Consider the following 25,332-nt stretch of genomic DNA (forward strand, 5'->3'; position numbering starts at 1 on the left):
TAGGGCACTATGTTCTGAAATATGCTGCCTGTGAAGATAACATCTTTTAGGAATTCATATTCACGAAATGATTATGATGTACCTGCTTAGGGGTCCTTTTTTTCTTTTTTAGATTCATTTAGTGGATTTATATTACATTATTTTCAGTTAGTCTGTTTTCAAATAACTTTTTGGCAGTGGGGCAATTAAAGAGGGTTCTCATCTTGGAGTCACAGAGGAGCTCATTACTACCCTAACCAGTAGTGCTGTCGAAGTTCTGATGTCAGGACTTGCAAAAACAATTGTGATAAGGGAAATATTCATTAATATATTGATACTGTTATTTTTAGAAGGCAAAAGCTCTAAAATTCATATTCTTGACATAAACTTTCCCCAGTGCTCTTCTTTATTCTTTCACCAAAATGTCATTTTTAGCTTTCCTTCTTGTTGAACCACAAGTTCTAATCCAGTAGTCCATCTGAAATAATGATATACTCACTGGCTCTGAGAATGTTCTCCTTGCTGCTGCACCTGGACTGGACCTGCAGAGAGAGCATAAACTCAGTAATTTAGGGCTCATAACAGAGATAGCCAGATATGTATATTTAATGGGCAAACTCCTGAGGTCTAGGAGCAAAGGCTTTATGTATCTCACATATAAAAACATGTTAATAAAAATATGTTACACTTATTCCATATATTTTTAATTTTTCCTTTTCTTACTTAAAGAAAGGACTGATTTCTAGAAAAAAAATTGGGGGCACAATATTGTACATGGGACAAGGGTAAAACTAATGGCATTTTTAAATTGATGTGTATTGGAAATTAGTATATGGGGAAAAATTCAAGTTACCACATATTCAGTTGTGAATTCAGATGCTTAATATTAAAGATACTGTGCTTATCTCTTGACTAAAACAATAATGCAATTCAAGTAATAAAGCTGTAATCAAATGTTCACTGATAGTCATTTTTAGTTACATATGTTAATGAGGGGAAAAGAGAAATCTTCATATACAATATTTACATGTGAGTCTAATAACCTTTGTTATTTACTGATTATAATAATTGATTATAATTATAATATTAGTTATAAAAGATGTTTCAATTGGAAATCAATGAAATTGAAGTCATTTATTTGCCAGTTCTTAAGTGTGTATATAGTTATCAATCAGAAACTCATGCTGATTCAAATATTTCAGGTCAAAGTGGAACATTCTTTTACACGTTGCAAAACTGATGAATTCAAGGGCCATGCTGGATGGCATTGACACTTGTTGATTTCAGAGGCAACTGTATTGAAACTCCACACCTCTTCTTCCCACTCCCCAGCAGCTTGCCCCAAATGGTATACACAGCAAATTAATTTCTATCGCTTAACACAGTCTACTATTGTAATGAAACAAATTATGAAAGTAATGTTGCAACTTAGGGTGGGTAATGGTTGTCCTTCCCTGAAAAAAACAATTGTTAATGTTTAAAGAAACAACAACAATAAAAAAAATCACATACACACAAGACACACCAAAAAAAAAAAAAAGAGAGGAAATATAATTCCAGATGTTAAAGTTATTCTCTTTTGGCCCAGATTGTTTAATTGGTTTTAAATACACTAGAATGAAGAAGCTAATCTGTAAGATAATATTCTTATATTCTTTTCTCGAAGTTTTATTGGAGAACAATGCTGGACCAAATGGGAAAGAAATTAATGACTACTTAAAGAAAATAATACAGTAAGGAAGACACGAGAGCAAGGAAAAGAAAAAAAGAGAGGTTTGAGGAGGGTAAATCTAGTAGATAGAAAAGAAAGTATGGTCTTATAGAAGGGGACAATATGTAAATGCAGAATGTTCTGCCATTTCTTATTGAAAATTCATACCAAGAGGGTAAGAATGACTAATGAACTTGCTGCAAAAGAAACAAGCAAGTTGGCATACCATGGAATGAAAATAAGTGTTAACTATATCACTACAGCCTTAAAGGAGAAAAGAAACAAACACTAATAGACAAATTAATAGACTAGCTTAATAAAGAGATAAACTACATTTTAAAAACGATTCAAAGAACACAGGAGATAGCCAAAAGAGTGAGAGAAAAATCTGGAGAGAGAAGGAAAAGAAAGGGGAAAATGTTGAAGGACAAAAACAGAATTCAAAGAAGTCAAATGGAAGTCAAGAAAGTCTTCAACAAGATGTAGAAACAGAAGGAGCCAAACCCATAGCGCAAAGCAACGTTTGCGAATGGAAAGCAGCTCCTTTGATCAGTAATAGTTACTCTTAAGTCGTATCCTCTATTCCTCCAGAGTTCATCTTTAAGCCCTTCCAATCTAGAGTGGAGCTAGTGTATGGATAGAAACAAGAGATTTACAATGAACAGAGCAGTTCAGATGAGTAGTTCAAATTGTCTCATCAAATGTTTCAACAGACTTATATAATGTCTAAATGGAAATGGAGGTGAAGTACTAGCTGGCTTTACCAAAAAAAGCGAACCAAATCAAAACCACAATAAAAAAAACACTCTCTCCCTTTCTTAGGTGGCCTAAAACTTAACAAAAAATTTATTCATAGCATTAATTTTTTTAAGTAGTTTTTTTTTTTAATTTACTTTTTTTTTTTTTTTTTTTTTTTTTTTTTTGTGGTATGCGGGCCTCTCACTGTTGTGGCCTCTCCCGTTGCGGAGCACAGGCTCAGCGGCCATGGCTCATGGGCCCAGCCGCTCCGCAGCATATGGGATCTTCCCGGACCGGGGCATGAACCCGTGTCCCCTGCATCGGCAGGCGGACTCTCAACCACTGCACCACCAGGGAAGCCCTTAATTTACTTTTTAATTTATTTTTGGCTGCGTTGGGTCTTTGTTGCTGTGTGAGGGTTTTTCTCTAGTTGCAGCAAGCAGGGGCTATTGTTCGTTGCGGTGTGTGGGCTTCTCATTGCAGTGGCTTCTCTTGTTGCAGAGCAGGGGCTCTAGGCACGCAGGCTTCAGTAGTTCTGGCACATGGGCTCAGTAGCTGTGGCTCACAGGCTCTAGAGCGCAGACTCAGTAGTTGTGGCACATGGGCTTAGCCACTCTGCGGCATGTGGGATCTTGCCGGACCAGGGCTTGAACCCACATCCCCTGGATTGGCAGGCGGATTCTTAACCACTGAGCCACCAGGGAAGTCCCTCATAGCATGAATTTAATAAAGAAACCCAAGTCTTGCTTTGTGGCACATCAGTTTAGAACGATATATTTCAAACAGTTTTGAAGAGAAATTTGGATGATGAGAAAAATTCAATATTCTGAATCTGGGTTCAAAAATTGGCAACATCAGTATAACCAATGTCTTCTCATTTACATTACCTTGGCTATTTGACCCAGATTTGAGGGAAATCACTTTTAAAAATCAATGATTAAATGAACTTCTTTACTGTAGTGATTTTGAGTATACATTAAAAAATTGAGAAAATTAATTTAAAACATTTTAATACTTATGTGTGCAGTGGATGCCCTTTTCTGTACCATGAAACTTGTCATCATTATAATACTGACTTAATTTAATAAAATCCCAATATGAAGACTTTGCCTAGCTCACAATGTAATGGGATTTACTTGAAAGAATAAAGTTGAGAAACAACTATTGTTCTCACAATATGGACTATAAAAAAGGTAACACAGGTCTGTTTCAAGTTTTATGATTTGCTGTTGTTTTTCTTTATCTTACCCAATTTGTCAGGGATTAAAAATGAAAAGTATGGTGTTGGATGATCTGTTACTTTATTCTACTGGATTATGTTATTTTACTAAGATAACATTTATAGTATTGACAATTAATTCCCCTTTCAACTGAAATCAAAGCTAAAATCATGTGTAGAAACAGTATATTAAAGTCAATGGAGGAAATAAAAAACACAAGAGACTTACTGAAAATGAAGGTATTCATTTACTAATCAAGACTGCTTTCAGACATTAAATAATTCATTTAATTCATTTCAACATGTGTTTACATGTATAATTTTTGCTGAAGATCACATTGTCCATTAAGACATCTTAAGCAATGAAACAGAAAACAAAAGGAGGGAGAGCACGTAATAAACAGTAAGGAAAAAAAGTGAAAATGCTTTAAACAAAGCTGAGAAAACTTTAACAAACAACCACAATCTTTAGATACAGTTAGAGAAGTGACTTACCTTATGCTTAGGTCTTAACAAGAATAGCACAGTGTTTAAAGTCAGCTCTTCATTATGGGAGGTACAATTGAAAGCCATAGGTTATAATAACATGAATTGCTACACAGAAATGAAGACTTTTTCAGCCCAACATGAAAAGCTAACTCTTATGGGAAAACATTTCAACTTATGTTTAATGCAACATGAAGAACATTTGAGGGTGTAAACATCAAAACACATGAATCTCACACCAATAAGAGAGAGACAGCCCAATCTCTCAGGAACACAGAAGATTTAATCTGTGACCATAATCTGTGACACATAAGGGAAGGCACATCACTCTAACATTGAAAGATGCATGCATAATGTGTAAGCATCCACTGAAAGCCCCCACACCCAGCCCCCATCCCACTTGTACACACAAAAGCCCACTAAGATACAGAGAAAGAATGTAGTGCCAAGCTGTTATGAAGAAAGCAGGACACACGGAAGCACAGCAGTGGTCATGTGATTTGAGAGGTGTTCTTCCCTTAAACCATCCCATCACCATGCTTATTTTAAAGAAGCCAGGAAAATACCCCCTTCAATGCTGCAATAGCTACGAGCCCCCAGCTTGAAGCTAGTGTGTGGAATTTTGATCACCGTTCCCTGCGATGTCAGGGGCTCTCCAGTGGAAGCCAGATGTGTAACACCAGTTAGTGGGGTACAAATATGTGAATAACAAATATCTTTTCCCTTCTGCATTTCACAGAAGTGAGGGAGGAGAGAAACAAAATAAAACCCATGTCAAGAATAGGTTCATAACAATATAAAGATGTGTAAATATTAAAATGGAGATTACATTTGATTGCACGTTAACACAACTCAGATTTCATAAAAACTGCCTCTATTTTGCTGCTCACTGGGTTAATTTGTATTCTTTTTCCTTGTAAAAATTTGGAATAAATCTATACAATATGGCTCATATTTAAAATTTCTGAGCAGTTGGTCAGATGGTGTCAAAGTCAAGAACAAAAGTCATCTTCTTTGATGGACATTATGAAAGCCCTCTCTATTTTTAACATGATTTTACTGGTTGGCAGTTACATTTTAAATTAAAAATTAAGCTTCTGTATATATGCTTACTTATATAATCCGAGAAACTCTATGTCAGTGGTTTGCTTTAAATTTTAATGTTTAAATTTTAAAAAGCAAATAACAAAAATGACTACCTATTTAGAAATTGTTATTAAGCTCCCTATGTACTTTTCTTTACTGTTGATAAATCTTATTTTAACATGGGCTGTTCCAGTCAATAAGAGGGTTTTATCAGCTTATTAGAAAAAATGTCAACTTTGGATTCCTATTATTGATGACAGTAGTTAACTTTATCTGTTTTATTTTTTGTATGAGATGGGTTTTGATTCATGTGTGGCATGCAATTTAGTTAGCAGATTTTTAATTGTTTAAAGATCATTTACTTATATTACCATTTTCTCTCCCTCATCCTATTCTTAGCAGGCCAGAATATCTTGATCTTTACTTTAGCATGTCTTTATTATTTTAGGCTCTGGATCCTGCTTTAATCTTACTTTCTTCATCGGTAAAATAAAGACTGTTACGGGCTCAAAGGAAATAATGTATGTATCAGTGATTTTAAGCTATAAAGACGGAAACAAATGTCAGTGGTTGTTATGATCAGTGGAGCCACTGACAGCTGTGAAACATTCTGAATTATACACACTCCTCATTATAACTTTCTCATCAGCTCAAAATGGAGGCAAGTTCTTATTTTTGATGGAAAGAAAAAATATCCATGTACAGTTATATGTTTTTCTCAATAGGGATTGACCAAAACTTTTTGGAAATGTCATAGCCATACGGCCACATGTACTGGTAGGAATGAAAGCCATATAATCTAAGTCATGGAGCAAAGTCTGAACTAGCTCCTCTAGCATATTTCTTGTACTCCTGAGCTTTTAGACCTTAGACAAGCTATTTCCTCTTTCTAGAATACTCTGTTGCTTATTTTCTGATCCAAATACTACTTGTCCTTTAAGATACAGCTTAAATTGTATTTGGGGCAAAAAATATTCCCCAAGTTCCTCAACCAGAAATAATCTCTTCTTTCCCTGAACTCTTTTAACAGCCTTACTGAGAAACAATTTACATACTATAAAATTCACATATTTTAAGTACACATTTGATAGCTTTCAATAGATTTATATGGCTGTCCAACCATCACCACAATCTAGTTTTAGGGTATACCTAAATTCTTAAAGCCTCTTAACTGAACTTCTACTTTAAGAGTTCTCATAGTTACTCACATTTCAATTATTGATGTAGGTTCCCAAATATACTGTTTATTTTTGGAGGGAGAGGACCATGACTTTAATTCTCTTTATATTTCTAACTAAGTCAAATATAGTGCTTTGTATAAACATTTGTCAAATCTCAATGTGTTTATTTTTGTAGTAATTATAGTTTTTTTTAATCTCAGCAGATTCAAATTTATTATTTATAGTATAAGTATGATCATAGCTATTCCTGTACTATCTTAAAATGTTTTTAATTTATTTGGATCAGGTAATATTGAGAGATACAATATGAAAAGTATGTGGATTATAGCAAAGAAATATCTGAATACCCTATAGAATGATTATAAGAATTTGGAAAACAAATTACTATTAATACTGCTTAAGGTTAATCAAATAGTGACATTTGGAGTCCAATAAAGGTTATTCTATACCACAGGTTTTAGGTCAGGTTAAGAAGATTTCTCTGAGAGAACAGAATGTTCTGTATCTCATAGGTCAGGGTCACTTGAATGACAGAGATATTTGATGTATCATGGCCCTTTTGACTTTAATTTCTCTACCTTATTAAACTTATTTAAGAGTAATCTGTCTCTGAAAGAACAAACTTCACTGAATACCATTAACTCATAAAAGTAAAACTTAAGAGAATAGAGAAAAATGACCTCATTGGCATTTACTCAGATTACTTGCCTCTTTAGCCTACCTTGAAAGAGAAGGAAAGAAAGGATTGATTTAAACAACATTAAGCCAACAACTCTACAATCTTAGACTCTTAAATTCTATTTCTTTCTCTTCTCACTTCTTATTGCAAAAATGGAGACTTGGTCTAGAAAAGCTCCGTTCCATAGTTCTATTCATTCACCACTTTATCTGTATAAAGTAGGATATAAGTATTTGGCTCATCTGAGCCCAATGACCACTTATTTGTGTTTAATTTGTGTTTATGATATCACAATACATATGTGACTGAAATCAGAGTTTTATTTATAACGTGAAAGGCAGCATGATAAAGGAATGTTCTTTGGAGTCCAGTGGTATGGTTTCTGATACTGGTTTTTCCTTTTCTGATCTTTAGAACCTTAGACGACATTCAACATCCTGGAGTTTTAATTTCCTTATCCATAAAATGAGGAAAATTAAGCAGGATAATATATGTAAAAACTATTGTAAATGAAAAAGAGCAATACAAATCTAAGTCATTATTATTATCCTTACGTACATTTTAAGTCACCTACATTTTATATAGGTAGAATCTGAGGCACAATGAGAATAAAGAATTTGTTCCAGATCATGCCATAAATCAGGGACAAACAGAAGACTATAATTGCCAATTTCTAGACTGAATCTTCAAAAAAGGCTGAGTTAAGGTGTGAGGTTACCACTGCAAGGGTTAATCTAATTCTGTGTTGTATGATTTTAGTCAAGTTATCTCACTTCCATGGGACTTAGTTTCTTTATCTGCAAAATGAGGATGTTTTCGGGGGTTTCAACTGAGGTTGATGGACCCCTTGAGAGAACCTGTGGATAAAAATGAGGGGTCCATTTACTGTGATGGAGAAAAAAATTATCATTTTTATATTCACCAACCTAATTAAATTTTACTATTTTCTTTCATTATGAGCTTAGGTGACAAATTATAGTAATAGCAGAATCTATTGCTTCAAATTATTATGGATATTTAAAAATATTGTGTATGTTCACCAGGATTTCAAATTACAGTAGTCTAATGATTTGCTGCTAAATTTTGTTATTTGATGTGTTTTTAAAAAGGCAGTATTATTATATCATAATTTGTAATAGATATTTTGCTAATGATTTCAATTTAGTTTTTTTGGTAATCTTATGTATTTTATTTTATATATATTTAAAACATTTTTCTGAAAGAGAGTCTGTAGGCTTTGCCAGATTCGCAAATGGGTCTATGGGAGCAAAAAGGTTAAAAAAAACTCTGAACTAGATAACTTTTAAGCTTCCTTTTATCTCTAGGATTTTGTTGCTGTAAGAAATCTTTAACACCTCCGTCTGCTGCCCTTTATCAAACCACATATAAAAGAAGCCCTTCTCTTTTTGAGAAAATTATATATTGGTCACTGAATTAAGCAACTGCCCATTTAATAGACAGACCATCTCAGAAACAAAAAAGATACATGGCTTTTAAAAAGTTATAAAGACCTCAGACTTAAAAAAAAAAATTCTGCTTTACTTGTTCTTTTCCAATTGGTTTAGATAATTAATTAAATGGAATAATCATTTAACTGTCATCACATTTCAAACTCTCTAACCAAAGGTGAACTTACACACACACACACACACACACACACACACACACACACACATACATGTGTGTGGATAAATGTGTATCATTAATTAATATTCTTTGAACTCAGTCATACCTTGACCACAGGTAGAGAGCAACAATGCTATTATCTAAGTATAACATAAATCTTTGCAGGCACACAGACAATATTTATAAGCAACATAATTTTACACATCTTTTCCAGAGGACCATTCTTAAATGTTTTCCCACCACCACTTGAATTACTACTGTCTTAAATTCCACTTAGCTTTCCTAAGTCCTAGGTAAATGTGAAGAATTTCTCTTTTTTCAGTATTAACCTCTTCTAAAAGAAGCTGAACTATGGCAGGTTACACAGCTGGTGAAGTGAATAATTACCATTAAAAATGAAAAGCCTATTTATGCTGCTTTATAGGTAACATGGTGAGTTCCTTATTCTCAAAGAGAATACTATAATATGTAGAACATATCTAAGAATAGAACTGATCACACTATGACTCAAGGGAATATAATTTGAACATCAATCGTGAATATTCTTAATGTATTTCCTATTTAAAGCTTTAATTCTAAATTGAGTCACTCTCAATGACCTCCAAAAAATTTGAAAGTCCTAGGTTGGTCTTCCCTTGGTACCAACAATATTTGTGAGTTGATTTTTGTTCTGAGAATTTTAATGTTGATCATGATAAACATGAGGAAAATACAACTACCTAATTATATATATATGTATATATATAAATTATATATATATAACAAACCTAAATAAAATTTTTTGACTAGTAGGGATTTTCAATTATTGATGACACAATTTCTCAATTTTCAGATGAATAACCGATTATTTTAAAGAGAAATTTATATCCATTCTAGAGATGAGAAAGCAAGGATTGTTACTGGCTTTAGATCACACAGTAAAGTAGTAACGGAACTCAGCCCTCTTGACTTCTAAATCCATTTCTCTGTACACTAGTAGATGATCTTATCTCTCTAACCTACCAATGGCAAGCACTGTATTCCTAATTAGACCTTGAACTTTCATTGACTTTTTGCTCCTGACTATTTCTCTTAGCAATGAAAACCATTAAGAATAGGTATGTGAATGCAGGAATGAAGAAAAAATGATATAATGGAAGGCAGTTTGGGGAGTAGCACTCTGGAGCCAAACTGGATTTCAATCTTGATTCTATCATTATTAGTTGTTGAAACTGGATAAGTCATAATCTCTCTGTGTCTTCTTATGTATAAAATGAGAATAATACCAATAATTAACTTATAGGGTTGTTGTGAAGAAAATGAGATAACATACATAAAGTGTTTGCTTAGATGAATATCTGGCCCAGAGTGAACAGTGTATGAGTATTAACTAATACTGTGTTTGCTGTTGTTATCAATACTATTACCATTCTCTGTTTGGATGATACTCTAGATCTGTAATAAAGAATGTTGTCTAATTTCTTTCATGATTTTGACAGCTCTCATAAATAAGATCAAGTAAGATTAGTTTAGATAAGTATTTGAATAGAAAGTTTAAAAAAAACACAAATATATCTTATGAAATAAAGCCTAATAGATACAGTCAATAATATAAAAACCTGAATTATTGAGCACTTGTAATTATTATCATTTTCTGACATTCTTAGAAGAAAATCACCTTCGTTTTCATTAAATATGAGTTTTGAAATGCTGAGTTTTTAACTAGATTTAATATTCTCCTTGGTTTTCCTTGAGTGGTAGCAGAAATGTGCCTCTTTGGCATAAAGATTATTTTGAGAAAGAGCAGACATAAAAGAGGCTCTGAAAACAGAGTAGAAGTTACCCTTTTGTAAGGGAAATTCACACTTATGAAATAAATTTCCATTTATACTGGGGTCTCAGTCCTCTGGACTTGGAAGAAGAACGATGACTCTTAAATCACAAGATAAATCTTGTCAATGGAGAAGGCACCAATTTAATCTATATAACAAACCTTATTCTTGTTTGCTGTGCTTTTCCTGGGAACCTCTCTGTAACTGGCCTTACTGCCCCCACCTTTCATTTGTCTTTAGTTGAGGATGACATTTAAACCGGTAGTTTAGGCTATCTTAGGGAGTTACTCATCTTTTCCTGGTAGCTCCCAAGTAAACATGAGGTATACATGTTAACAAACTTTTGTTTTCCTCTCGTTACTCTTTTATCATAGGTGTCTCAGCCAAGAACTCAGAAAGGTACATGAAAAATTATTTGCTTCCTCTACACATTCTTAAATGTCATGTCATATCACTTACTCATTAAAACAAACCAAAAAACCTACTATTTCTACTGAGTGTAATATACCATGTAAGAGTATGGCTGCATTGTTCTCTTTTCTAAATCAAAGGCTGTTGTATTGCAGTTGTTAAAAAACAAAATACAAGTGAGAAAATTTGACGATCTACTTGACTTTTTTCAACATTCCATGAATCAAGCATCATCCCACCTAGTAATTAGTTAGGAGCTCTGAGAAGCTGTACAAAATGGAAGGTTTTTGAAGGCAGAAAGGCAGTAAGACAAGGAAGTCGTAAACAAAGAAAGAAATATTTTAGGCTAGGCTAACTTCCTTGAGGGTGGTGGAGGGGGGTGGGGGAAGGCAAGTGTCTATCAGGTGGATTGCCTCACCAGTGCTGGCCAGGAAACCCTAGATTGACTAGTTAAAGGTTACATTCCTGGGAGAGGCTGAAACTGCAATTAGGTTAAGTGTTAAGTCTTGGTTTGCTGATGTAGGGTTTAGCACAAGTGACTCCATTTTGGGCCTCTTGTTTCTTTTTAAACACAGCATTGGTTTAAAAAGTTGTGACTTTTATTTCTCTAAATGCTTAATTAGCATTCGTAAGGCACATGGAAGATGTATGAAGGCAAAGACATTTCTAAAACATATTAGTACGTAGCAATGATTTAGAAAATGTTTAGGCAGTTCCCGTGAGGCCTGGAGATATGAGCTAAGTTTTCTGAAGCCTTATATTGCAGCCATGTGTGGTGTATATTATATTGTCAATCAAGTCTCTCATGACCTAACCAAGTAAACAGTTAACAGATATAGTTTGATATTATTGTTAGACTCCTGTTTATATTATACATATCCTTTCCATTTTCTCTGAATTCTCAAGTTTTGGATGTCTAGGCTTAATCAAAGGAAAGGCAGAAAAATCCACTGTCATTAAAACAGAACTTTTGGCTTACAGAGAAGGCATAACTATTAAAAGTTATTATTTTTTTTAAAAGATAAACTCATGACTCTCATACAAATATAAAATGAACATGTGTTAAAGATTTTGTCTAAAGTGTTAATTAATGAGAGAACCAGGAAGATGTTTTAATTGGTTCAAAAGAGAATCAAAAAAACACACATATATGGGCCATCAGGAATGTTGAAATGAATTTTCAGATTAACTGAGCAAAAATCAATTGTATTTCCAACTGGACACAATGTGCATTTCTTTGGATTAGGATCATTTACATTACTATTCATATACTACAATTTAATTTTGTACAATAGCTCAGATGGTAAAAGAAGGAGATGACTCAGAAGGATGCCCTAGATAAGACAGCCAATAATCATTTTCATTTATTTCAAAGTCTTTCACAATTTTACCTGATAACTTTTTGACCTGGGAGTACCTATTAATAGAATTTATGTCTATTAATTGAGTTCTAGTTTTGTTTAGTTTAGTTTTAGATACCTCTGCCCCTAGTGTATAACTTTGCCTTATAAGATTATATGAAATACCTACTGTAGTCCCTTTTAAATGGACTTCAGTTTTTGTGTTGATTGTAATATTAAAATAAGTTTACTACATTGAAAAAATGGAATTTATATGAAATTTGCATTCTTTTTTTTTTTTGCATTCTTTTTAAAATCTGACTTGAAAAATATAACTTCCAAGTCTTAATACACACGCATTTTTGTAGTTTTCTTTTTCACCCAAGTTCAGTGAAAACTCAGTTTGAATATAAACCTTACCTTGTCAAGATTCAGTCATGAAAAATTCCTAAGGGAAAGAGAACCTTAATATTTATTAAATCAAGGTAGTCAGTGTATGGGTGTTTGTCAGCTATATTCTTTACTATATATTTGAAATATTTCATTAAAAAATGAGAACTGTAAAAAAAAAAAAAAAAAGAAAAAAGGGGACTGATTTACCAAAGGACATTGACATGATGCTGTCCATACTCAAATCCTTTGGCTTAGGTTTCTTACATTTAGAATTTGGGATCATCTGGATACCCTCTTGCCCTCTTTATTCTAAAAATATCCAATGCCAATGATTTCAACCCAAATATTTTTCATCATTTTTTTTCTCTTTACTAAGTATACACTGTACTGAGAATGCTGTTAAATTGCAACCACTGTCCTTGATAGTTACACCATTAGCCAGTTTACTCCCTCAACCCTTCTCAGGATTGCTTCAGGTAGCTTTGCTGTGCCTTGCATTGCTCAGTTGTTACATGAGGAATACAATCACAATCAACTCAAAACTCCACAGAAATGCATCCATCAGAGCTTTCCAACTCTTAAATCTCTTATTTACTAGCTGTTCTTAAAATTTTTCCACATAGGGAATTCTTAAATAATAATTCTTCCTTGTATACATGCTCCTTTATTGCTTATTTACTCTACTGTCTCTTTAGAACTCCCTACTTTCTCCTCTCTTTTCTTCAGCTCACCATCCATGTTATTTCTTTCTGTTAAATGTTAATAGCAATTAACATGGGAGAGTTCATGGGTGATTTTTCCTCCCTCTTTGCTTATCTATATTCTTTACTGAACAAGTGAAAAACAAGACAAGAGTCATTGAAAATGAAAAGAAAATAGAAACTGTCATAGAAAATGATAGACATTTGATTTTTTAAAAAATTCTAAAATTCAAACCTTTTAGTATAATATAGATTGACCATTATAATATTTGTTCAAGTCAGTCTCAGTCAATTGCTGATAGGTTTATTTTGAGCCATCAACACATACTTCCTCAGTCCTTCCTCTGCATACATATCTGCAATAAGATACTTAGGATTAGTTTAGAGTCTATAATCATAGAACAGCTGTGAAGCTAACTGGTTTTATAAATTGTAAACCTGGACTCATTAGCATTATGTTTTCACTCATCTAAGCTGAAAAAGGCACATAAATACTTTATAGTCTTTTCACAGGATCACTGTATTTTAGACTTAGAAATTTTACCTGTAGAGATGTTATATCTAATTCATTTATGCTAGTTTCATCCAGATTACCTCTCCTAGATTGCTGTGAACTAGTTGGCCTAGAATTGAGGCACAGTATATGGTTGGGTCACCATATTTAAACACTAAAGCAGGTATGTTCATCTCATTTTGTCCCTTTATAGCAAAATGAGATACACATATTCATTTTAACAACAATCATTAAGGTTCATACTCTAATTCTCAGTGGCTGAGATGGGTTTTCACTGAAAATGGAAAGGAAAACAAGAAACAGCTAGATAAAGGCAGGTAATTTCTATTATAAAACACACACAAGGAAAGGGGAAAGCAGCACAGAAAAGAGTGAAGTGTAGGCAACTGCGTTAGGAAGGTGGATGAATGTAAATGAGGTAATAAATAAGGGAACGAGGATTTGTATAGATTATTCTCCTCTTCACACTTCTTACGTCAACCTTCAAAACACACGGCAGACCTTAACAACACCAATATCATCCCTGCTCTGAAACTGTCTTTTAAAATCAAAAGTCATAGCTTATAAAATTTAAAAAAGTGTGTGTGTAAGAAAAAAAATAGGTATTTTGAAACACATCATGACTAATCTTTTTTTTTTTTTTTTTTTTTTTGGCTGCATGTGGGCCTCTCACTGTTGTGGCCTCTACCGTTAAGGAGCACAGGCTCCGAACGCGCAGGATCAGAGGCCGTGGCTCACGGGCCTAGCCGCTCCGCGGCATGTGGGATCTTCCTGGACCAGGGCATGAACCCGTGTCCCCTGCATCGGCAGGCGGACTCTCAACCACTGCGCCACCAGGGAAGCCCCATCATGACTAATCTTAAGAGCAGTAGCAAAATTTCTCTTTGTGGATGGGATATTTAAAAGGAAACCAAAGTGATTTCAAACACAACTTAAAACAATGACACAGTATGACTACATCCACCAGGATAAATGACTCAGTAAAGCAAAGCCCAAGTAGGTAACTCTAGCTGGAGAATATTTCAGACCAAAGCCTTGAAACAGAGGTCAGTTATGCTGAAAGACAGATAATTGCAAGTGAAAGGATAGTGATATAGGTGGACTGAAAGAGTGGTACCTAAATGAACGCTTCAGAAATGCTACTATCACTGACCTGTAATAGTGAGAATGGCTACAGAGATCCTTGCTATATGGTGGCAGTTAAGGTTGAACAAATAACCCAATATTATTTTGACTTGTCCTTTGAACTCCTGAACTGTGCTACATGGCTCTAAAACAGATGAACTGGGGAGATTACAGATAAACTTGTTATGTATAAAGGGAAATGAGCTAAAGGAGGCGATTTAGATGATTCTGAACTTCTGGTCATACAACATTTTTTGTTTGTTCAAACTTCATTAACCTACATATCAAGGTTGGAGTAATTGACTGTTGCATGGTTCAATTTCTGTACTTACATTTATTTGAGAACATCCTGATATAAATTAGGTAAAACTTAATAATTCATGCCCAGAAAAATTGTTTAGGAATATAAAGATTAAATGCCCAATTTCAGGACCATTTGCTTGCTTCCCATCTTTTCAAGATCAAATTGTAATATGAAAGGAAAAAAGGAAGGTTTATTTCACTTGGAAAAATAGTGTCTAGTTTATTTTCTAGTAAAGAAAAAATGTATACATGAAACAAGACAAATGCTTAACGGAACTAATAAAGGGTGCTGATCACTTGATCATTAAACCAATGCTCCTAATTAAAATACTGAAGGCAATTATAAGGTTGTTTACAAAAACAGCTTGAAACTGTCATGGTATGAAGGAGTTAAGTCATGTTCAATATATTTAATGCTGGATGATTAGGCTGTGAAATCTCGTGGCAAGATAATTAAAACCAGTCTCGTTTTCACCCAAACTACTTCAGACTCTTGAACCAAATACTTGAGATTAAGAATTGACCCAACATTTCCTTATACAACCTCTTTCAGGTCTCAATGGCATCCTTTTATCTCTTTCCTACTCTCTCACTCATGTGCATGCTCTGAAAGGATGCCTACCTCCTCAGATGAGAAGTACCAACGACTAATTTAGCAGCATCTGACTGCAAAAGATCATTTTTTCCTTCAGTTTCCACTTTTATTCCTGGGGAATTCCCTTCTCTGTCAAGCACTGTACAGGAGCTCATCGTTAATTACTGCAGCTTTAATACTAAATTCAAAGGGCTAGATTGCTACAGAAGTTTTCTTTCAGTGCAGATATACACAGCAGCATTCTCAAAGAGCCATGCATTAGTTCATGCCATGCTTCTCAACAAGAACAGTCAGGCATGGCAGCCCAAACAGAATTGGATTTAATAGCTGTGTGCTGGGATAGCAGCAAGTTGCCAGAGAGGGGGAAAAAAAAAGCAGCAAGCCTGATTTTTATGACTGTAGGCAATACTGACTGCAGAATGGCAAGGACAAAATTTCAAAAATAGACCCTTCTTTTCTTATCCTAAGGCAGACTCAGAAATAGAACAAGGAAAATTGCTAATATAATTGAAAGCTATGGCTATAAAAGTCCATATGAATCTGAATTCCATTCAGGGTTTCATAGAACATGAATCTAAAAATATCTTTAAGGTCTTTCTGAAATCACCTTGTTCTATAAGTTGTTCCTTATGCTCTGCAACTATTTAATATGGGAAAGTTAGAATAAGTGACCGATTTTTAAAATATTGAGGCAGAAAAGGGAATGAAAAACTAGGGCTTGTTTCCTTTTTCCATCTCTCCCTTTCTTCCCTTCCCCTTGCCCCCCACTTCTCTGTTTCTTTTTTTTTTTTAATTTCTTATAACGTAAAACATTTGAGTACCAACATACCTACTTTTTCTCCCCACTCAATTCCAAGGGATTTATGCCATTCTAGTTTTCCTATTCATAATACACATCGAGATGTGTTATATTAAAAATAATGTTATTTTATATAATAACATTACTATGTTTCATAACATAAGTCACATGGAAACTAAGTCAAAAGCACTTTAAAAGGTAGATTCATAAATGTTAATAAGCACATATATTTAAAAAGCTGTATGTGATTACAATTTATCATCCAATGCATTGATACTTATTCATGGATAAAAAAATATACCTCACTGAAAAACAAAACATGAATCTGGGTTCCTGAAATACTTACGCTGAAGAGAAGTAAGTGAATATGATAAATGTGCATACCTATGAAATACTCTGACATTATATACATGTAATTACACAAGCTGAACTTCTAAAAGCTAATGGAAAGAGTATTACCATACATTATCCATTTTTATTTCTAGCTTAGCCTACTGATGATGATAGGGTGCCTTGTGGAAAAACCCTCAACAGTTCTTTGTAATTCCAAATTATGTAATTCTTGTTAAAAATGAGAATAAAATGAAAACTCTATCTTAATGAGAGATGCTGTGAAAAGACAAAAGAATACCATTAAAAAACTCTTGAATAATAGACATAATACACATAGGATTAACAAGACTGTGAATATTATAGATTAATCTACTTTGGAGAATGATAGCTGCAATTGTAAAATAGGGTGTTACTAGATAACACAGGTAAGTGCCTAAAATACACGCGAAAGACTATCAGTATGATCACAACGGATTCCACAGGATTCAAAACATGCCCTTAAATTCAATTGAGTAGACTTAAAAAAACATATCAAATTCCTTTTCATAAACGACATCTCCTTTGCATATGCTATTCATCCTGACTTATAATGTTTACTGGAGTCCTCTGTCTTCCTATACCACTCCAATGTGTCAGATAGCTTAGCAGAGCACAGGAGAGCATTTAAGGGGTGAAAATTTGCCATAAGCAATGGAAATAAAATGTAATATCATGCTTTGCTTTTATTTCTCTTTTCCAAAGAGGTGCATACTTGGCAAATGAATTAAATAAGACCTACCACCAATTTAGAATAACTGACACCATCTCTGTGTGGCCTAAAGAAATATGGCATTTTTAAAGTTATAAAATAAGATCCCAAGAACTCAAAACTATTCTAGGAAAATCTACCCTATGCAAGTTCCTTTTTGGGACTTACTGATAACTTCGTAAATTTTTGAGTAATTCCCCCATGACTATTTTGTAAACACAGGACCTCAAAATGATAATTTCCCTATGGATTTTTTTTGATGCTAACACTGAAGAGCTTTAATTTTCAAGCCAAAGGCATTTTTTTCTAGTAATATTTTCAAACACCACAGCCTGAATACATAGAATACGATTTAAAAAAAGACAATATTCCAATTTGTAAAATCCTTAAGTGAGGCCCCATATTTAATTTTTGCTATGTTCTCTATATACTTAATATGGTAATATCTACTCTGCAGTGTAGATGTTCAACAGACACTAGATGACTAATTGTGACCTACTGGTAGGGTCTGCAATAATCCTGGAAGCATAAACAATCAAGTAAAAATAACTATCATATCAAATCCGATTTTTACATTAATTCAGGGCATCAAGATGCATTATAGACTTTCAAGCTCTAAGTATGTTTTTTATCTGCATTTGGCACTCTGACTGAACTTTCATGTAGAAAGCAAAATGGATACAGGATACTCAAAGTCCAGTTCCTTTAAAATTATACCATTAATATCTTAACAGGATTAAAAATCCTGTTTGCTACATTCATGATATATTAGTTTTCTCATGAACAGACCACGCAGTAGAAATCACCTCTTTTAATTCACAGTCATATGTTTGTTTTACTTTGCTCAGCTGGCTCAAAGACCTATATCTTGTTTACAAGATACTAAGGACACAGAAGGCATTTAATAAGTCAGAAAAATCAGCATTCACTAGAAAGAGGAATTAGAAAATAATAATACCATACTATAGAAAGCTTATTGAAACTTAAGTATATAGGCATAACCCCTTCATATAAACATTCCATTTATAAATTCATTCAACAAACACCGACTGATGGTGCTGTGGAGAAGTCCTTGCCCCAAACTGCCAGTTTCCCTCCCGCTTTACCTTCCACTACAATCAGTATTTTAAAGAAGATGTTCTATCTGAGCTGTTGGAAGAAGAAAACAGAATGTAAGATCCTGTTGCCATTCAGAATTTGCCAGGGTAAAAATACTTTGGAGTAAGTTGGATTCTGTTAGAGGTTAAAAAGCATTTTCCCAAGAAATAATGTTACATATAGTACATAGATTCCTACATTAATCCATATATGTCTATTTGACCCTCAATTCAGTTAAACTGTAGCACCATTTCAGCTTATTAAGGGTTATATAAACTTTTGAGAACAAGCCTAGGAATCTGGTAACCAGTTATAAAGTTGTTTTCTTTGGAAACTGCTTTGCCCCACTTATAAGTTGGTGACTGTCTGTAGAGTATGGCATATAATGGAATTTAAGGATAATATAATGATGGGATTCAGGATGTGCTACCCAAAAACATGGCATCTTGCATACTGAATAAAACTGAAGAAGTATGAGAAGATGGCGAAAGCAAGAAGGTCTCTTGTCCTTCCTCTGCCCTTCTCCCCTGAAAAAGGTCAAAACACCCTCAAACAAGAGGTGTCCTCCTTATACCCTGAGGAAAGGAGCATCGTTTTCTCCAAGACAAAAGGGCACCAAGAAGAATAAGAATGAACAGGCCTTACTAAGTTTCTTCTAGTTTACTACCCTAAGCTCATACTTTATGCCCCATCATATTTCTCTGTGACTGTCCCCTTTTCATCAAACCTAGCATAACAACACTCAGATTTAACTATTTCTTTGGGTCTTCATTTCCTTATGAAGACTCCCGTGTCATGTAAAACTTATATTAAATAAATTTGTATGCTTCCTCCTGTTAATCTTTGTCAGTTTAATTTTCAGACCCAACCAGGGACCCTAAGGGGGTCAAGAAAAACTTTTTCCTACCCTAAAATAATAATTATAATAAAAAGTGCTATTCTTTTTAGCCATAATCTTCAGTGAGGTGGGGTGTGTGCACATAAATAATCCAGCCACTAAACAGGAAAGTGATTTTGAAGAAATAGATAAGAGAAAAACTGGAGAAGACAGTCAACTCATTGAATGAAAAAAGATATATCTCGTAGATATATCTTCATATATATCATCTTCAATACACTTGACAATGATTAGGAAAAAGAAGCAAGGCAGGAATGGCACAAGTGCTGACATTAACTTGTGTCAAGTTGACAGTGAAGCTAATAATATTTGATATTTTAGTCAGATTGTGGCTAACAACCATATGCAAAACACATTCTACTGTGTGACAAATGTAGCATATAATATGTCTGACAGTTAGTTCAAACTAAAAATAACTTTACCTTTAGGCCTTTAGTATAACAACCAGTATTGATAATAATAATAATTATTATTTATTGAGTACTTATTCATATCAGGCACTGCACCAAGCAGTCTTTAGCAATTCAGTACTTAAAGTGGTATCATTTCCATTTTATAGAAATATGAAGTGCAGACAAGTTAACTTAATCAAGTTTACAATCAAGTGCTTAATATTACAAAGCTAGTAAGAGGCAGGGCTGGGTTTCAAATCTAGGGCTGGGATTGAAATCTAGCCCAATCTCAGATTTTTAAGCACTGTGAGACAACCAATAAAACATTCATTACCGCCAAAGCATGAACATCTTTGGAATATGTTAAGAGGCTGGTTAAAGTTCTTGATTCTTTCAGAAAATTAAAAAGCTTATTTAAAAAAACTCTCAAATAAAAACACGGCCTTATACTCTCAACTCTTAAATTCACACACTAAGCATGAAGCTATTTAGAGATTTTAGTATCCAAAGAATAAGGCAACAGGGAGAATTCCCAAAGAAGAAATATTAAGTACGGTTTTAAATAACAAATGGCTTCAGGAAGCACTGAACTACTTAAAAAGCAAAGAAAGAATTACTATATCTTTTTCAATTCTGGGAGAGAATTAAGCCCTGATGCATTATACATCCATTGTATATAATGAATTAACTTCTCTTTTATGAATCTAGAATGGCACCATCTTCACAGGAGCTTTAGAAAATAGCCACACAAGTCACTTCTTGTACTGTGGTTTAGATGAGGAACTCTGGCTAAGAGAGGAAGTGCTTTTCAAAGGGGAAAAATAAGGTGACTAGAGAAAACTGATAATTCTATTTGCTTAAGTCCAAGCTATATATTCCATTGTATCCAAATGCATATTTCTGTAAACAAGTAAAAAAAAATTTACATTGCTAGTAGTCAAGAAGATATTTATCAAAATCTTTAAGAATTAGAACAGGATTGGTGGTAAACCAAACCTGTCTGTAAATCTATGGGTATGAACCACATCAGGGTATGGTCATGAACTGCTCAGAATTCATTAAACCTCTGTAATTTACAGGAAGCTGTGCAAGCATGCATTGGTATTACCTCCTATACAGAAGTGACAATTGGGTTAAGAAAGAAAAAGAAAAATGGAGACACAATGCTGGCCTGTGGTGCATAAGGGCACATGAAGGAAAAGAATGATGGGCATGAGCCCAATGGGGAGTAAAAATCACTTTGGTGTCAATTTCCCTCACTATTGGTTACAGAGTACAAAAGCCACTGGAAATTTATATTTTGAGCCTTCTTTTGACTTAAATTGCCTGTCAGTACTCCCTTTGTGTCTTGGTAATAGATGAAGAAGCTTTAATCAGAGGCCTATATACAACTTACTTATCAATCAATAACATTAGATTCTGACTACAATTTTGTTGAAAGCTAACTAAGAAATACTTACTGACTTAACAATAAACCTCAGCTTTCTATTATTATTTTTTTGCTTGTGTACCAATTCTGATTTCCATATGAATTCCCATCTGAATTTACGAGAGTGTGATTTTTCATAGACTTTTAGTTCCCAGTGGTTTTCAAACAGGATGTCAAGGAGACTGACTGCGGTCACAGAGAACAAAGCTGCACTGCTCTATGTAAACTTCAAGTTTCAATAATAGGGCAAGAAAGTCAATTCTACTGTTTGAGACTCTTCCCTCCTGTTACATCCAAGGTCAACAAGGAATTAAAGTTGTAGAGACTGGGATGACTGTTTGATACTGTTTGAGCCACAATGAAGAAAAACTGGGCCAGCTACCCCTGTTATTTATTTAAAAGTGGAATATTAGAGTAGACTGTAGGAACAGTCAGGCAGTGTAGAATTAAAATGTTTTAGAAGCATTGACGTAGATTAATATATGCTTCAGGGAATTAGAAAAATGCATACAAATCTTAGGGACATTTGATACATATATAATGGGATATTTGAGACTGGGTTGTAACTCATGATTTGGGTAATGTGTGTTTATTAAATGGTTACTGTGTGCTAGATGGGGTAAAGAAGCTAAATCAATGCCTTTACCCAACCAAGGTTCATAGTCTAATAACAAAGTGAATATTATTATAGATATAGCAATTAAGGCATAATTAATGTCATTCATTCAACTTACACTTGCTATCTGCTGTCTGCCCCACACTAATCTGGCCTGTGAATTACAGGTTAAAAAGAAAGCAGCCTCTGGTCTCCAGAAGTTCACAATTCATTACAGAAAGACAAGTAAAACATACAATTACAATACACCATGATAAGTAGTATAATAGAATTTAGTACAAACTGCTATGGGGATATGTAAGAGATGCTCCTAACTCAGATGGTGGGGGGGGGGATGGGGGAAGGTTATCAGGAAAGGTTTCCTGGAGCTGGGATATATGAGCACAGTTTTAAGGGACAATTATAATTTGGGTGAAGAAAAGATGGGAAAGTCAGAGAAAAAGGCTAGCGCAATTCACAGATTTGAGAGATCCTGGCAACTGGGAAATAGCAAAAAGCATGGCTGAAGCTAGTTTTAACCATGATAGGGAGTGGTAAGAGGAGTAGCTGATGATGTAGGTAGGGACCAATTCCTAAGGGTTGTGGAGAGCCACTGAAAATATTTTAAATAGTGGAATGACAATGATTACATTAACATTTTAAAAAGTTCATTCTGGTAAGCATGTGAAGATGGATTAGAGATATTTATGGAATAAATTATGAGGGTAGAGGAACTAGTCTGGATATTAATCTAGTAATCCAGATGAAAAATCCAACTAAATAATTGAACGAGGTTCTGGAGAGAAGGGCATAGATTCTAGAGATATAAAAGAGGCAGAATCTTTAAGACTCAGGTCTGATTGGTTAGAAGGGATATAACTCCCAGGTTTCTAGTCTGCGTGATTGGGTAGTGTCATATACTGAAATAGTGGATGAAGGTACAAATTTGGGCATTGAGTTATGTACAAGGTGCTTATAACTCTGGAGAGAGATCTGGGCTGTAAATAGGAGTTGATGCCAAGGTAGTTACTATATAGTGATGTAATATTAATATATGTGAAGCTCCTAGAATGATCCCTGACCAAAGTAAGCACTATACCGTAAGTAGAATAATAATGATGATGGATGGTGATGATTATAATAATAAAAATGGTTGATTATGAGATAACTCAGAAGTATACAGAGCATCATAGAACTTTTTGTGATAATGAAAATGTTTTATGTCTATACTTTAAAATATGGTAGCCAATAGCCACATGTGACCACTGAGCACTTCAAATGTGGCTGTTGCAATTGAGAAAATTTTAAATTTTATTTAATTTTAATGAATTTAAATTTAAAAGTCATATGGAGCTGCTGGTTATTGTTTTGGACAGTGTAGATATATAGTGAGAAATGAAATCAAGAGAATCTGGGAATTAATCAAGTTGATCATCAACATGTAAGGAATAGCAGAAAAACAGTCAAATAGGCAAAAGGAAAAACAATATAGGGTAATACGGTTTAGAAGCACAATTGAAATTCCCTTGATAGGATTATTAGGATGAATGGGAGTTGGTAGAGGAAGCTTTCTGGAGGAGTATGGACTGGAGCTATGAAGTGGAGGAGGGCATTTCAGGGAGACAGGCTAGCACACATAACAGCCAACAAGAAAGAAGGAACATGATATGACAAGAAGGTTCACCCTGACTGGAGTGGTAGGCATATGATAGGGAGTAAGTGGTCAACGGTCCTTGTTTGCCAGGGACTAAGGGGGTTCCTGGGATGCAGAACTTTCAGTTTTAAAACTGGGACAGTCCCAGGACATGGTACTTCAGTGCTAAAGTGAGGGAAGTCCTAGGCAAACTGGGAGGAGTTGGTCACTAGAGAATACTACTAGATAAACAGTGGCTGGCCAAAGTATGAAGGACTTTGAAAGAGAGGCAGAGAGGCATCTACTCTTGATACAACAACTCAGAGGTAGGCTATTACAGCTTTTTCAATCAGGGAACTAAAAGGAATTAAAGTAGTGCTTAGGAAGATTAGTCTGCCATTAGAGGGAAGAAGGACTATACAAAGGGAATCCAATTATTTAGCTACTATTGTAATCTAAGTCTGAGGTGATTAGGGCTTAAAATAGAAACTTATGTTTATTTAATCCTTACTATATCCCAGGTACCCTACTAGATTTTACATAAATTATCAATTCTTCCTGACACTCAGACGCTGAAAGTTTTATAAACCTTTGAAAAGTTGATTGATTTATTTGTTTAAACAGTTACTCATCGTTCCCAAATATTTTTTGAGTGACTTCTATATGACACACCAAGTTCATTACTTGTCTTACTAAAGCCAGAATTTGAAAGTAGATCTGGCTACAAAGTTCATTGTATGTATTAGAAGTAAGAATAATTCAAAGGAAGAAATAACAAAAATGACAAAATTTAATGGCACACTGTCAAAGATGAAAAATAAGGAAGGGTAAAAAATAACTAGAAGATTTCTATGATGGGAAACTTTAAGAACATGATCTCAGAAACTTTAAGAACATGATAGAAGGGATTTAGATAGAAGTTGGATATACTAAGTTTGAAATCATAAAAAAAACATTCAAACAACAGCTGGAAATATAAGTATGAATGCAAGTGAGCTATGTCACTTTAGTGTATATTCTAACAAGCTAACATTTATTTGGGCTTTAACTATCGATAACTCTAATTAATCTATTGTATTTGTAAATTCTCTATGGCATAGGAAAAATGATAACATCATGACAATAAGCTAATCTATTTGTATAAAGCTAGATTTCCACATAAGGAGATTTTTACCAATCTACCTACCTACCTACCTATCTATCTATCTAGGTATGTATCTATCTAGATATATGTGGTGCTCCAAGAACAATGATGCTTCAAGGACAAAGGACGACCCTGCCTGAAAACGTTTAAGCGTTACACCCCTTACTGGACTCTTAATCACCCTCCCCACCATGTTGTGATGGTTACGAAATTCCTGAGCCCACCTGGGCAATGGGACCTGTCCCAAATAAGGAAAGGAGTCTGGCCTGTCCCACTCCCACCCTATAGAAGGAAGGTATATGTGCCTCGAACAATCAGTAAATGAAATTTTCACCTCGGACCATTCTTTTGTTTTCTGGCTATAA

At 34.3% G+C, this 25,332-nt stretch overlaps 1 protein-coding gene across 7 annotated transcripts in view; it reads right to left on the minus strand.

Annotated features, from left to right (window-relative positions):
- Positions 1-25,332, minus strand: part of GPHN (gephyrin) — a 617,632-nt gene that overhangs the window by 174,995 nt on the left and 417,305 nt on the right. For all 7 annotated transcript variants that reach the window (XM_060140985.1, XM_060140957.1, XM_060140999.1 and 4 more), the window contains one exon: positions 479-521. In XM_060140985.1, coding sequence (XP_059996968.1) covers positions 479-521 — 43 coding nt within the window. The remainder of the gene's footprint in view (positions 1-478; positions 522-25,332) is intronic.

This window comes from Lagenorhynchus albirostris, chromosome 1 (genome assembly GCF_949774975.1).
Source record: "Lagenorhynchus albirostris chromosome 1, mLagAlb1.1, whole genome shotgun sequence".
In the NCBI taxonomy this organism is placed as follows: Eukaryota; Metazoa; Chordata; class Mammalia; order Artiodactyla; family Delphinidae; genus Lagenorhynchus; species Lagenorhynchus albirostris.